Consider the following 16,435-nt stretch of genomic DNA (forward strand, 5'->3'; position numbering starts at 1 on the left):
CTTTGACAACGCCTCGGTAAGAAATATTTATTTTGAGAATTGGTATACATTTTATTTATCAGTGGGCTTGAAACAAGTAATTAAACAAACACAATCTGTGAGAAAAACACTCTGAAAACAAGATAATAATAATAATCATATTGAAGTCTTATATAGCACACGCATCTATCAAACAAAGTACTCTAGGCGCTAAATATGTATAAACTTTCAGAAAGATAGGTTATTCTGAGAGCCAATTATGTAGCACCTTATAGATGTGTGATTCCTGCGATAGTCCTGGGATTTCAATATGAATTGTTGGTACTTACCTTCCATTTCACAGTTGTGACCTGTCCATCCTGTGGGGCATTGACAGTAGTAATCAATGTCTTGATCAAAGTTATGGTATAAGTTGAAGCAGCCTGCTCCTCTGGTGCAAGCAGGCTTGGAACCCAACTGGCAGATGTTAAGTTGTGTAAACTCAGCTGCAAAAAAAGTGCATTAAGTAAAACCGTCAAGTTAAAATTTGAAGCTGTGCGTCCAGAAGTAACAAGTAACCACAGAATGTCTGTGGTGTATAAACTGCTTACTTGCTATTAACCTGACTTCCAGGTGTTAAAGGTTAGTCACATGCTTACTTACTACATGTAAGTTACAGAACACTTGGAGGGAAATAAATTAATTTAACATTGATATCAGTGGGAGAAATTTAAGATGGCCGCACCGTGATAAAGGTCTAACATGCAAGCTAGCTAGGACCAAACTGCTCTAAGTTCAGCCGCGGTTTGTTTGATTCAAATTCTGGTGTTTCTGATCAGCAGAGTGTGGGTTCCAGTCCTTGCTGTGACACCTGTGCCCTTCACTAAGACACTTATTCATGATGATTCGTTCTTCGGATGGAACGTAAAGCCATTGGTCCAGTGAGTGGTTTAACGCACCTAAAAGTATCCAGTGCACTTGAAAAAGAGAAGGGGTTCACCCTGGAGTGTTCCTGATTTGTTTGGTAGCATATTGTGCCATAGCACTATGTAAACCATAAGCTGGTGCTACATGAATGTAAAAGGAGTCAAACATAGTCCCACACCTTGCAGGAAAATCTGGTATGTTAAAGTGCCTTGAGCATCACTGAGTGAAGGAAATGCTCGCTTTATAAGAAGTCACAATTTTTTGTGTCATCATTATTAATTAAACTGCAGTCTGTGTTAAATAATAGTTAAATTATCTCCCTTTTAATAAGATTCATAATGTGAATTCACTCTTTTACCACTCCGTTGTGCACAGTTGGTGCCGGTGAAGCCATTAGCACAGATACAGGAGTAGGTCTGGCTGGTTCCGCTGACCACATTGCTATTACTGTGGTAGCTATTCAGGCATGTTGCTCCATTTCTACAGGGGAATGTTGCACATGCATTGATTTGTCCAATCAAACCTGAGGGTGTAACACAAGAAAACCAATGAATACAGAATATTTTGGCAATCAAGCAGAAAGACGAGCATTTGGTTCTATGTGACTGGTTTTCCTTCAGCAAAAGTTTCTGCTGTTTGGTCTTTGGAAACACAATCCGTCTCTGATATCCTATATTCAGGCATGCAACTGTAACTTCACCAAAAAAGAGAAAATTATAAAATGTCAATGATTTTGTATAGTATTTTTAAATTTTAAATGGTAAAACTGAGATTAAAAAAAGAGGAAATCAGCCGAGGAGAAGTTGCATGCCTGTATATTGCATCCTGTCTTATCACTTTGCTCTAATCGACAACAGGTAAAAGGTTTACCAGAAAGATATCTGTGTCCCATAAAAAAGCAAATCAAGATAATGATGCATGGTTGCTTACACATCCATGATCCTACATGTACAATCCTCAATAGCAATGATTTACCATCGTGTTTCACCAGAGCAAGTGGCCTTTATTTTTGCAGAGTTTGATCAATATTCTGATCTACATTTCCTTTGCATGCTCTTGTTTCATCCTTAGAATTGCCAATAGAAACACATCTCACTAATGCTACTGTACCTGAAATAAATAATGAAACAAGTAGCGCATTATAGGACTTGGTCTTAAATTAGAGCCTGTGAAGGCAGGTAACTACATGTAACTACAAGTAACTACCTCGTGTAGCCTCGCAATTTCTTCCAAGGCTGTTGTCTTGACAAAGACAGACGTAGTAAGTTCCATCCATCGTCAAACAATTTGCACCATTTTGACAGGGGAAGCTGTTGCAAGGATTTGGATTCACTCCCACAACTATGGAATAAAATATGGAAAGAAAAGATAAATCAGTGTCAAAGACTCTCGTCCGTTGAGATTTCATGATCGGGATAATAAATGTTTAGGATTTGATGCACCTGTTAGACCCTTGCAAAAAACAAACAAGAATGGTGTGTTGAAAAACACAAATGCCCCGCTGAGTTTAATCTCATTTTTGAGTTATTGCTCGGACATTTCTTTTGTTCTAGCAATAATCACCTTGACATTTTTCCTGGGGGAGGGTTCAAAAACAATAGGAATCTGGGGGATCCCATGACCAATCCACAAACCAAGTCAGGAGTTGCTACGCCAAGTCCTATTCTAGTTATGGCTTAGACAATACTTCTTTTGTTTTAGCCCAAAATTTAACTGAGGGGGTCTTAAAACCATAGGCTTCTGGTGGGTCCCATGACCAATCCACAAACCAAGTTTGGAGCTGATATGATAAGTCCTTCTGGAGTTATCACTTGGACAATTATTACGCATGTACACACACACAAAAGGATAAGGCAACCACTATATTCCCCTTTGGCTAGCTTCGCCGGCGGGGCATCAACCACTATATTGCCCTTTGGCTAGCTTCGCCGGCGGGGCATCAACCACTATATTGCCCTTTGGCTAGCTTCGCCAGCGGGGCATCAACCACTATATTGCCCTTTGGCTAGCTTCGACGGTGGGGCATCAACCACTATATTGCCCTTTGGCTAGCTTCGCCGGCGGGGCATCATCCACTATATTGCCCTTTGGCTAGCTTCGCCGGCGGGGCATAATACAAATACTTATATTGCCCTTTGGCTAGCTTCGCCGGCGGGGCATAATACAAATACTTATATTGCCCTTTGGCTAGCTTCGCCGGCGGGGCATAATACAAATACTTATATTGCCCTTTGGCTAGCTTCGCCGGCGGGGCATAATACAAATACTTATATTGCCCTTTGGCTAGCTTCGCCGGCGGGGCATAATACAAATACTTATATTGCCCTTTGGCTAGCTTCGCCGGCGGGGCATAATAGAAATACTTATATTGCCCTTTGGCTAGCTTCGCCGGTGGGGCATAATACAAATACTTATATTGCCCTGTGGCTAGCTTCGCCGGCGGGGCATAATACAAATAACTTATATTGCCCTTTGGCTAGCTTCGCCGGCGGGGCATAATACAAATACTTATATTGCCCTTTGGCTAGCTTCGCCGGCGGGGCATAATAGAAATACTTATATTGCCCTTTGGCTAGCTTCGCCGGCGGGGCATAATAGAAATACTTATATTGCCCTTTGGCTAGCTTCGCCGGCGGGGCATAATACAAATACTTATATTGCCCTTTGGCTAGCTTCGCCGGCGGGGCATAATACAAATACTTATATTGCCCTTTGGCTAGCTTCGCCGGCGGGGCATAATACAAATACTTATATTGCCCTTTGGCTAGCTTCGCCGGTGGGGCATAATACAAATACTTATATTGCCCTGTGGCTAGCTTCGCCGGCGGGGCATAATACAAATAACTTATATTGCCCTTTGGCTAGCTTCGCCGGCGGGGCATAATAGAAATACTTATATTGCCCTTTGGCTAGCTTCGCCGGCGGGGCATAATAGAAATACTTATATTGCCCTTTGGCTAGCTTCGCCGGCGGGGCATAATACAAATACTTATATTGCCCTTTGGCTAGCTTCGCCGGCGGGGCATAATACAAATACTTATATTGCCCTTTGGCTAGCTTCGCCGGCGGGGCATAATACAAATACTTATTTACACCTGAAAAGTTCATATTATTTCTTTCTGTAGCTTGGCCATCAAACAAAAAGGGTGACTTACAGAGGGGCGAGTTTGTATATGAAGGGGCGACTTTGTTAGGGCGCGACTTTGTTAGGTGGCGACTTTGCTAGGCATGTTGCTTGGCATCCCTTTCCACTACATCACCGAGCCTGGTATTCCATCAAGCCAATTAATTAGCAGAGAGTGAGGGTTCAAGAGTCGTGACACTTGTGTCCCTGAGCAAGACACTTAACCATAAGCTTCTCTCCACCCAGGGTTAAATGGGAAGCTGTGAGGCAGTGATGATTCTTGTGATGGATTCAGCCGAGTAGGGCATATTTGTTGCACAAAGCTGAATACCAGGGAGCTGAGATGTTTTAAGGAATGATTTAAGGCCCAGTGACCGGGGTAATACTGTTTGGAAGGGCTTTGAAACGCCCTTTGGGTGTAAAAAGTGCTGTATAAAAACTGACTATTATTGTTATTACAGCTTCCTGGTGGCTCCTTCCTTGTTAGAGTATTGTGTGATTGATTATCAATGTCTTACCATTCCTACAGTTGGCTCCAGCATATCCAGTGGCGCAACGACATTCATGTGTAGTGCACATTCCTTGGACCACTGTACACGTTCCTCCATTTAAACAGGGATTGTTTACACAAGGTGAACTTATTGCTGTGTAAATAAACAATTGTAAATGATTAGCTGTGTCTGCACTACAAAAAGTTCTCAATGCAATATATAAATACGTAGAAAGACAAATTCTTAAAGTGGAAATAGCAAGACAAGTTCCCAATGTACAAAATAACAAGAAAAGTGTAAACATCTTTGGCAACAGGTACAGTTGTTTCATTCTAAGTGTAAACATCTTTGGCAACAGGTACAGTTGTTTCATTCTAAGTGGCTGAGATTCTAAGAATCATAGGTGCTTATTCATCTTATTCATCTAAGCCATTTGAATAGACTTCAACACAACCACCATGAAACAATTATGACATTTCACATTATGAGCGAACATGAAAGAAAATGTTGGAATTTGTCTAAAATGAAGGCCTTTATTCAAGCCATTTGGTACTTTTTTATTGCGTGGGCTTGAGTGCAGTGTGAAGCCTGATTCATACTTCTTGCAAATGCAAAATTTATCTTGATCTTAAAAGCTAAAGCACTGTTTCCGCTGCGAATGTTTCGCAGGAGTCAACCACATCTCAACCGATCCGAATTAGTCATTGCAAATTTGTGATGTCAAAATTCATACCACATTTGCATCCGTTTTTGTCAAAAAATCTAAGGTAAGGGACTATAGGGCCATTTATATTTATTCAGACGTTAAAGTTTTGCAACTGAAATCATTGAGTTTATGCTTGTAAATAATGTTGTTAATAAATGGCTGACAATGACCTATTTGACAGTTATAGCCGGTGAAACATCCAGTGCATTGGCATGTGTAGGAGAAACATGATGCTGAAGTACCGGACGTCAGGGGAGTACAACCTCCATTATTACCACAAGGATTGGGCTGGCATGGATTACGTGCTGTAAGTGCAACATACAAGAAAATACAAAGGTTACAAAAGAATGGGGTAAAATCGTCATTACATTAAAAAAATGTTCATAACTGACAGCTTTGTAACTTTAATCTTTATACAAAACTCATGATCACGTAATCATTTCCACAAACTTAATGTAAAAAATTGTTATTACAATTAATGTCCCATGTGCTTAACAAACTTATATATTAAAGAAGTTTTAAAACAAAAGTTGTCGCAACCTTTTGGCTAAAAACTAAACTTTCTTCGTAAATTGCTTTGGGTTTCCATGGAGTACTTTCACTTCCATAAACAGAAACAAAGCTCCCTTTGTGTGTGCACATGCTTAGTATTGCTCGCTCCTGGCAAGAACTGTTGAAATAGTCCGTCCAAAAATCTAATTATAAATTTGTAATTCATGAGTCACATAAATTTTGGAAGTGCTAAGATGATGACTGAGATAAATGTGAGTTAACATACGTTGATTGCAGAACTCCCCAATGAAGCATGGTGGACATTCACACCTGTACTCATTACATGAGATACCAGTGTTGGTTGTTAATGGGTTACATACTGCACCATTCTGGCATTGATGATTCGTACATGGGTTGATACCTGCAAAATACGATAGCAAAATAAGGAGAGCAGTTTGTAAAACAAAACAAAAATAAATTAAAGTAATTAGATTGCAACACAGTGTAGTCAGTTGTTTTTGCAAACACAGCACCCAGCATCTTACCAATCAAAGCCTACTTACGTATTTCACAGAATTGTCCATCATAACATGGTGGACAGTTGCAAATATACTGTAGACAGTTGTTACTATTGACTGTGCAGCCAGCTCCATTGTTACATTGATGGTTTGCACAGCTATCAACACCTAAACAGAAGGACAAAATACAATAGTGTCAAGACCGCCTCACAGTACAGAGCCAATTTATGCTTATGCTCACATTTGACGCTAATTTCCTCCCCCCCCAAAAAAAAAAAAAAAAAAAAAGAAATTATAAAAAAATAAATAACAATAAAATCAAAACAAACAAGCACTTCTAATTATCACCACAACGTAATCTCGCCCAACCTATCTGTGGAGGAGGGCAGCAATTTCCTTAGAAAAAGCTATCCCCTCGCTGGGAAATTTACAAGGGCTTGAAATTCAAATGTGAAAGGGTCTACTGAATTCTGAAGTCAAATAAAGCAAGGGGTGACATCCTGTCATTCCCTCATTATATGCATTCTTTTCATGAGTATGAAATGATTAGATGCTAAGCACTATTCTTTCTTCTCCAACTTTGCTACAACCTCGGCATCTTTACAAATACCTTGGATCCTATATTGCAGACAGCAAAAACTACTTCCAGTCAAGGAAAGGTTAAGCATCGACTGCCTGTTATAAGTAACACATCACATGAACCACCAAATTAACTTTCCTCAGAGCTAATGTGGAACGAATCAACTCTTTATAAAGCTAAAACATGGATAATGAAAAAGGAGCTTAAAGAAAGATTGGATGGCACCCACAACAGACCCCTAATACAAGTGCAAAACATCTCCTGGTGAAGGCAAAGATATTGCAATATTGAACAAATCTCAATCACTGTTGCAAAAAGAAAAGCCCATTTTGTCGGCCATTGCTTCTGTGCCAGGGACCAGACGATTTTAGATCTAATCACCTGAAGCAGGCTGACTAAAGACTCCCATCCCAGTCTTAACAGTGGAAGAGCAATGACTTAAATTGATAATAATACCAGAGCCACACAACTAGATTGAAATGACCTAGCTGGCCTGACGACTGACAGAGAAGCCTGGAGAAAGATGATGGGTTTTTACCTTCAGTGCAGAATCTACCAGTGAAGCATGAAGTACATTGACATACATATTCTGTGCATGATCCAGGGGTTGGTATACAATTGCCACCATTACCACATGTACTTGTTGCACATGCATTACCAACTAAGGAAGAATAAACAAAAAAGGCTTATTAAAGCTAAAGGTTGTGCATCTACTTGTATTTTCCTAGACTGTTAAATAACTTCTTTTTAACCATTTAGCAACCTTTAGGACCTATGGTGCAGGGTACCCATGATGGTTGGTACCCATGATGGTTGGTGCCAGATCTCTTTTTTTCTGTGTGTACTTTGAGCCAACATGTAAAAGGAACAGATGTCAACACAATTTCAAATATAAAAGAGAACAAACTTTGTCTAGTCTGGATGGTTCCAAAACCACAGTGCAGGTTCCTTTCTTTGCCCTTTATCAGCTGATGTAGTGGTTTTGGTAGGAAGCAAAATGTAGAATAAATTAAAGGGGATTCAAATAAAACACATTCGACCAATCAAAATGAAAGTAAACCACTCACCCTGGATAGTGTTTGGGGATGATATTTTATACAAAACTCTTGATACTGTCGGCTTCGTTTAAACGTTAATGAAATTTGGAAACAGATTTTCATGGCATTTTGTTATGGTTGTTGGAAGTCCCAACCCTGTGAGAGAAAACTTTCCCCTTTATCTTCCAAGTTGCTTTAAATGAAACTTGAACCCTAATATGCTAAATAATCTTGCTGTATTGAAGTCTTTACATAAACAGTACAGCACAATTTGAAGAAAAAAACCCACTCAAAAACACAAAACTACAATGTTTGATTTGCACAAACAAATGTTGCTTCTCTGAAAGAGAGATAAATTACAAAAACCCACACCCCCCCCTTAAAAAAAAACCCAAAACAATAATAACATCATACAACATCAAGAAATATACACATCAGAACTTTAAACATATCATTGCATATTGGTCAAGTTTGTTTTTAAAATCCTCACCAATTTGACATCTTGGTCCCGAGTAGCATGATGTGCAAAGACAACGAATAGTACTCAAGGTATCTGCCACACATACTCCACCATTCTGGCACTGCTGGGTATCACAGGGGTTCACTACAAGCACAAGAAAAAAAAACACATACATATGTAACTGTCATTTATGTTGGGAATCTCTATACTGTACCGAAACTAGAGTACCTCTTTAGGGGAGGGGTAAAAGAGTTCACAATGCATGTTGAATAGTTTTTCCTTTACCTTCCGTTATAGATATTGTAAATGTGCAGTCCATACTGTTTCCTGCTGCATCTCTGAATGTGTATGTGACACTAGTTCTGACTGTAGTAGGAAAGGCGTCACCAGAGTTATGATTGCTTGACACTACCGGTGTGTTACCAGAGTTATCATTGGCAGTCGGTTCTGTCCAGGTTACAACAGTTGGGCCTGAACCTCTCAATGTAGTCATTGTGATGTCTGCAGGACAGTAGGTAATTTCTGGAGGGGTATGATCCACTGAAAAGAAACAAGATAAAGATAAGCAACATGACCTAAAGGTCTTTACTTGGGTTCCAGCTACCTGGGGTGGATTTCACAAAGAGTTAGGACTAGTCTTATCTCGAGTTAGGACGAGTTACTAGTCCTAATTTAGGACTAGCTGTACGTTTTTGATATCTCTTAGGACTCTTTGTGAAATCGACCCCTGGGCGTTTTGGCGATTTTGAACAGAAAACAGGTTTCTGACATAAAATTCTCTGACTGAAACAATTCAGAGAGCTACAGAAAAAATGGTCGACAACCAGAAACAGCTAAATGATGTAGTTACATTTCTTGAAAAATCATGTTCTTAACATACATGTACACATTAAGATTGCTTTACAATGATCTCTATAAGGGGGGGGCAAACTGTACAGGGTGCACTGTATTTTGGATGTGAATGAACACAACAATGACATTGCTTAGAGATTTTGCAACTAAAAGGGTTTATGAATTACACATTTTCAAGACATTCACCCCATTAGCAAAAACACAACATGCACAGCAGTACAAAGGTCTGACTTGAAGGAATGAAATAAGATGACATTAACTGTCAATTCTCTCCAATCAAATGTGTGTTTTAGTTTGAATAATTGTCATGAAATCATTGGTTTCACTTCTTGTGTGAAAAGGGCTTTAGTGACCATCGGTGAATGATAGAAAAAACAGCCTGTAATTTCCCTGCCAGCTACACACAGAAGATTGGAATAAATCCACTGAGTATGTTATATAAAAATCTTACCATTTGCTACAATGACATTAAAGCTACAAGTATTATCATTGCCAGCAGCATCAGTGAATGTGTAGATAACGGTAGAAGTGCCAACACGGAAACTGGATCCAGATTGGTGTGTACTCTGCATGGTTGGTGTCTGACCAGAGTTATCTGAGGCAGTAGGCTGAGTCCATGTCACAATCACACTTGTAACTCCAGTTGGTATTTCTCGGTTTATGTTTGGTGGACAATATTGAATCACTGGTCGCTCTGTGTCAACTGCAAACAATAAAACAACAGCTGCTTGAGCGGAATGTTTTTAACAGAAATGCTATTTTAACTTGTTTATAATGCGTTTGTTTATTACTTAAATGTAATTTTGATATGTGTACACTTCTGAATTTTTTCAAAAAAGCGCTGGATAAGGGTTATCGATATGATTGTTTTCTTATACAATTAAAATATATTTATAGTCATGTGACTCGATTTCCCTATTGATTGAAAACATTTTAAATGAAATTCAGCAAAGTTCACAACTTTGAATCAGGTCTTCAAGGAATGCACAAGCATACAGTTTCACAAAACAAGAATGTGTTTATATTATTGAAAATAAGGGAAGAATAAGGATATGGTTTATTACAGCAACATTGTATGAACGAGCACTTTTACCCATCCAAGTCAATAAAGCACAAGTAATGGTGACGTCATAGCCCAGGGTGCCATCAGCATGTTAGTATACAATGTTGTTTCAATCTCTTAGTAAGCTCTAATTGTTAGTTCCTTTTTGATCTACATGTACCTAGATGTTCTAGCATAATAACCATTTGGGATGTTATCAAACAAATATTGACTGGTTTTATTCGAGATATGATTAAATTCACTTTGGGGAAATAGAGTCACCAATAATCACCTCAAGAGATAAAGCTTTAACTAAAGCACTCAAAGTAGTAATGAACTAACATTTTGCAATGTAAAAACACAAAGCAAAATAATTCTCAGTGTTATTATTTGTGATTTGGTTAAGGGTATTTATTGTATTGCTGCTTGTTTTCTTCTTGAGAATCTTTTAATTTAACAATTATCCTTTCTATTACCTTGTTGTGTAAGGGTAATCGTGAATGTACAGGAAGCACTATTGAAGGCTGCATCTGTTGCTGTGTAGGTGATAGTGGTTGTCCCTTGTTGAAACTGTTGGCCAGGGGTTAACGATGGATTTGCAGTCACAGTAGGAGCTAACCCAGAATTGTCTGAAGCAGTTGGAATTGCCCAAAAAACAGGAGCAACCGATTGTCCAAAAGGTATTGACTGACTTATGGCTTCTGGACAATTGATAACAGGAGGTACGGTATCCACTGAAGAAAACAAAAAGGAAGGTTCAATTACAAAAAACATCAAACAATTACTCAAGCTACTGAAAATATTGCATCAACTAAAGAAGTGCAAGATCGATTTTATTATACGTTCAACTCAGGTGATTTTATCTTTCTACGTCACGGTAAATGCAATGACCTTGTGTTTATTAAATTGGTGCTAAATATAAGCCCAGGTTACCTGTGCAGTCTCCATAACATATTAAAAAATTGTGAAATCATATTTGCAGCATATTTGCTTTGGCAGTAAATAAAATCCACTGTGTATGTTTTCTTACCAGCAAATACATTGACATTAAAACTACAAATAGCCTCATTGCCAGCAGCATCAGTGAATGTGTAGATAACGGTAGAAGTGCCAACAGGGAAACTGGATCCAGGTTGGTGTGTAGTCTGCACGTTTGGTGTCTGACCAGAGTCATCTGAGGCAGTAGGCTGATTCCATAACACAATCACACTTGGTACTCCAAACTCTATTTGTTGGTTTATGTTTTGTGGACAAAATTGAATCTCTGGTCGCGTTGCGTCAACTGCAAACAATAAAACCAAACACAGATTTAAATACAGCTTGAGAATCTGTCACCTGAAAAACACTAGGTGTTAAAGAATGCACAAGCACATAGTTTTACATGAAAACAATTAATGTGTTTATAATATTATCGTTTATAATAGCAACACTGCATGATTGAGAATTTTTACCAATACAGGCCAATAATCACTAGTAATGGTCACATCATACATGGAGTACCTAGATGTTCTAGCATAATAAATGTTTGGAATGTTATCAAACAAATATTGACGGCTTTTACTTGAGATGTGATTAAATCCACTTTAGAAAAAAGAATCACTAAGAATCACCTCAAGAGATAAAGCTTCAACTAAAGCACTCAAAGTAGTAATGAACTAATTTTTTGCAATGTATACAAACGGTGTCAGGACTCTCAATACCTTTGCCACATTGTACCCTGGACACCTCGTACCTTGAACACTTCCTATCTTCTTATAAGACACTTCCTACCTTCTTACAAGACACTTTGTACTGTTCTAATTTGGGATTACTGCATTGTTTATGATTAGCTTGGTCTTTGTGATCAGATGATTATGAAATAGAATAAAGTCAAATTAATTAATTTTATTTTGTTGGGACCAAGGAGCCATTTTGACGATTGCGTGATTGTTTGATTTAAAAAAATATATAAACAATATGAGCGGTAGATGTTGTCAGTGGCGGACATTAACTTATAAAACATATGAATTTCACATTAAAAAGGACATTCAAATAATTAACAAAGTGAAACAAAAAAGTAGTGGGCCTTTTATTTTGTATCTCAACTGAACATTGTAACTTCCTTGGAAGGTTTCAAGTCTCTGATTGGTCAAAACCCGGTCACTTTGGGGTGTGTTAATGTGCGGTATAAAGACCAGCTTTTGAAAAGGGATTAAGTGGCCCCTAAATCAGCATACATGTACTTTGTGTGAAACTTGGCGTTGCACTGTATCCCATGTTTTTTTATATTCATGGCAGTTTCATTGCAACTTCGCGCACTTGCGCGTACGCGCTGAAAATGTATCAATTTTGAGGTAACAGGTGCGCGCTTACAAACTCATTTGTCCATATATGGTCTTGTTTACAGCGACATGCTACATGGACGCTGAGCTCATGCGCGCGTTTTAACGCACAAAGAACAGCTATCGTCCAATCATTTGCCTCCTTTGACCCCAGTGAAGACACTGAACAGACCATTATTTTAAAGAGTCACTGGTCTCAAAGATCAGTAATGTGATTAACGCACGAAAGAGATGGGACAACTAAAACTCAAATATGGCCCCTGAATATGTCTGGAAGTGTCGCCGAGAGAAAAGTCACAAAATTTTGACAATTTTAGCCGTTTTGTTCGTTAAAAAGGTATTTATTAATGGGAATAACAGTGTTCAGACCCGGGCTTCACTGGTGGTAAAGATCTTGATGTGTGGCTGGCGCTGTTAACGGACCTCGCTATCGGCTCGGTCCGCTAACAGCGCAAGCCACCAACCTGGTCATTACCACGCAGTGAAGACCGGGTCCTCGCACTGTTATTCCCTAATTAACTTACTATGAAATACCCATGAAGGTACATATGAAGTGCCTCAGCTGATGGTCACTCCGAACCCTGACCACGATAATAAGAAATCAATTTGCTTAGTACGAAGTGTCCCAAACCTATGAAGTGTTCAGGGTTTGACAGTAGCAGAGGCATGAAGTGTCTAGACATCCATACAAACAAATCAAAACAATTCTATGGTGTTCTGTTTTGTGACTTGGTTTAAGAAATTGTATCACTGCTTTTTTCTTCTTGAAAATCTTTAAATTTAACAATTATCCTTTCTCTTACCTTGTGTAAGGGTAATCGTGAATGTACAGGAAGCACTATTGAAGGCTGCATCTGTTGCTGTGTAGGTGATAGTGGTTGTCCCTCGTTGAAACTGTTGGCCAGGGGTATACGATGGATTTGTCGTCACAGTAGGAGCCACCCCAGAATTGTCCGAAGCAGTTGGTGTTGTCCAAAAAACACGAGCAACCGATTGTCCAAAAGGTATTGACTGAATTATGGCTTCTGGACAATTGATAACAGGAGGTGTGGTATCCACTGAAGAAAATGATAAAGAAGGTTCAGTAATAAAAAACATCAAACAATTACTCAAGCTACTGAAAATATTGCATCAACTAAAGAAGTCCAAGATCGATTCTACATACAACTCAGGTTATTTTATCTTTCTACGTCACGGTAAATACAATGACCTTGTGTTAATTAAATTGGGGCTAAATGTAAGCCCAGGTTACCTGTGCAGTCTCCATAACACATTAACAAATTGTGAAATCATAATTGCAGCATATTTGCTTGGGCAGTAAATAAAATCCACTGTGTATGTTTTCTTACCAGATACTATATTGACATTAAAACTACAAGTAGCCTCATTGCCAGCAGCATCAGCGAATGTGTAGGTAACAGTAGAAGTGCCAACAGGGAAACTGGATCCAGATTGGTGTGTAGACCGCACGGTTGGTGTCTGACCAGAGTTATCTGAGGCAGTAGGCTGATTCCATGTCACAATCACACTTGGTACTCCTACCTGTATCTGTTGGTTTATGTTTTGTGGACAAAACTGAATCTCTGGTGGCACTGTGTCAACTGCAAACAATAAAACCAAACACAGATTTAAATAAAGCTTGAGAATCTGTCACCTGACAAACACTAGGTGTTAAAGAATGCACAAGCACATAGTTTTACATGAAAACAATTAACGTGTTTATAATATTATTGTTTATAACAGCAACACTGCATGATTGTGAATTTTTACCAATACAGGCCAATAATCACTAGTAATGGTCACATCATACATGTAGTACCTAGATGTTCTAGCATAATAAATGTTTGGAATGTTATCAAACAAATATTGACTGCTTTTACTTGAGATGTGATTAAATCCACTTTAGAAAAAAGAATCACTAAGAATCACCTCAAGAGATAAAGCTTCAACTAAAGCACTCAAAGTAGTGATGAACTAATTTTTTGCAATGTATACAAACGGTGTCAGGACTCTCAATACATTTGCCACATTGTACCCTGGACACCTCGTACCTTGAACACTTCCTACCTTCTTATAAGACACTTCCTACCTTCTTACAAGACACTTTGTACCTCGTTCTAATTTGGGATTACTGCATTGTTTATGATTAGTTTGGTCTTTGTTATCAGATGATTATGAAATACAATATAGTGAAATTAATTAATTTTATTTTGTTTGGACCAAGGAGCCATTTTGACGATTGCGTGATTGTTTGATTTTAAAATATATATAAACAATATGAGCGGTAGATGTTGTCAGTGGCGGACATTAACTTAATCACGTTGGGGTGTGTTAATGTGCGGTATAAAGGCCTGCTTTTGAAAATAGCGATTAAGTGGCCCCTAAAAAACCCAAAAAACAGGAGCAACCGATTGTCCAAAAGGTATTGACTGACTTATGGCTTCTGGACAATTGATAACAGGAGGTTCGTTATCCACTGAAGAAAACAAAAATGAAGGTTCAATTACAAATAAACATCAAACAATTACTCAAGCTACTGAAAACATTGCATCATCTAAAGAAGTCCAAGATCGATTCTACATACAACTCAGGTTATTTTATCTTTCTACGTCACGGTAAATACAATGACCTTGTGTTAATTAAATTGGGGCTAAATGTAAGCCCAGGTTACCTGTGCAGTCTCCATAACACATTAACAAATTGTGAAATCATAATTGCAGCATATTTGCTTTGGCAGTAAATAAAATCCACTGTATATGTTTTCTTACCAGATACTATATTGACATTAAAACTACAAGTAGCCTCATTGCCAGCAGCATCAGCGAATGTGTAGGTAACAGTAGAAGTGCCAACAGGGAAACTGGATCCAGATTGGTGTGTAGACCGCACGGTTGGTGTCTGACCAGAGTTATCTGAGGCAGTAGGCTGATTCCATGTCACAATCACACTTGGTACTCCTACCTGTATCTGTTGGTTTATGTTTTGTGGACAAAACTGAATCTCTGGTGGCACTGTGTCAACTGCAAACAATAAAACCAAACACAGATTTAAATAAAGCTTGAGAATCTGTCACCTGACAAACACTAGGTGTTAAAGAATGCACAAGCACATAGTTTTACATGAAAACAATTAACGTGTTTATAATATTATTGTTTATAACAGCAACACTGCATGATTGTGAATTTTTACCAATACAGGCCAATAATCACTAGTAATGGTCACATCATACATGTAGTACCTAGATGTTCTAGCATAATAAATGTTTGGAATGTTATCAAACAAATATTGACTGCTTTTACTTGAGATGTGATTAAATCCACTTTAGAAAAAAGAATCACTAAGAATCACCTCAAGAGATAAAGCTCCAACTAAAGCACTCAAAGTAGTGATGAACTAATTTTTTGCAATGTATACAAACGGTGTCAGGACTCTCAATACATTTGCCACATTGTACCCTGGACACCTCGTACCTTGAACACTTCCTACCTTCTTATAAGACACTTCCTACCTTCTTACAAGACACTTTGTACCTCGTTCTAATTTGGGATTACTGCATTGTTTATGATTAGTTTGGTCTTTGTTATCAGATGATTATGAAATACAATATAGTGAAATTAATTAATTTTATTTTGTTTGGACCAAGGAGCCATTTTGACGATTGCGTGATTGTTTGATTTTAAAATATATATAAACAATATGAGCGGTAGATGTTGTCAGTGGCGGACATTAACTTAATCACGTTGGGGTGTGTTAATGTGCGGTATAAAGGCCTGCTTTTGAAAATAGCGATTAAGTGGCCCCTAAATTAGCATATGTACTTGTGTGAAATTTGCGCGTTGCACTGTATCCCATGTTTTTTTACATTCATGGCAGTTTCATTGCAACTTCGCGCACTTGTGCGGATGCGCTGAAAATGTATCAATTTTT

The 16,435-nt window shown here is 38.4% G+C and overlaps 1 protein-coding gene across 8 annotated transcripts in view; it reads right to left on the reverse strand.

The window, feature by feature from the left end:
• Window positions 1-16,435, reverse strand: part of LOC139935382 (uncharacterized) — a 78,114-nt gene that overhangs the window by 21,635 nt on the left and 40,044 nt on the right. For all 8 annotated transcript variants that reach the window (XM_071929931.1, XM_071929932.1, XM_071929936.1 and 5 more), the window contains 16 exons: window positions 15,277-15,528; window positions 13,858-14,109; window positions 13,312-13,566; window positions 11,218-11,469; window positions 10,664-10,921; window positions 9,597-9,848; window positions 8,579-8,833; window positions 8,324-8,437; window positions 7,335-7,457; window positions 6,262-6,384; window positions 5,985-6,119; window positions 5,377-5,511; window positions 4,528-4,653; window positions 2,092-2,226; window positions 1,244-1,408; window positions 309-464 (listed from right to left, as the gene is read on the reverse strand). In XM_071929931.1, coding sequence (XP_071786032.1) covers window positions 309-464; window positions 1,244-1,408; window positions 2,092-2,226; window positions 4,528-4,653; window positions 5,377-5,511; window positions 5,985-6,119; window positions 6,262-6,384; window positions 7,335-7,457; window positions 8,324-8,437; window positions 8,579-8,833; window positions 9,597-9,848; window positions 10,664-10,921; window positions 11,218-11,469; window positions 13,312-13,566; window positions 13,858-14,109; window positions 15,277-15,528 — 2,988 coding nt within the window. The remainder of the gene's footprint in view (window positions 1-308; window positions 465-1,243; window positions 1,409-2,091; window positions 2,227-4,527; window positions 4,654-5,376; window positions 5,512-5,984; window positions 6,120-6,261; window positions 6,385-7,334; window positions 7,458-8,323; window positions 8,438-8,578; window positions 8,834-9,596; window positions 9,849-10,663; window positions 10,922-11,217; window positions 11,470-13,311; window positions 13,567-13,857; window positions 14,110-15,276; window positions 15,529-16,435) is intronic.

This window comes from Asterias amurensis, chromosome 3 (genome assembly GCF_032118995.1).
Source record: "Asterias amurensis chromosome 3, ASM3211899v1".
Lineage (NCBI taxonomy): Eukaryota > Metazoa > Echinodermata > Asteroidea > Forcipulatida > Asteriidae > Asterias > Asterias amurensis.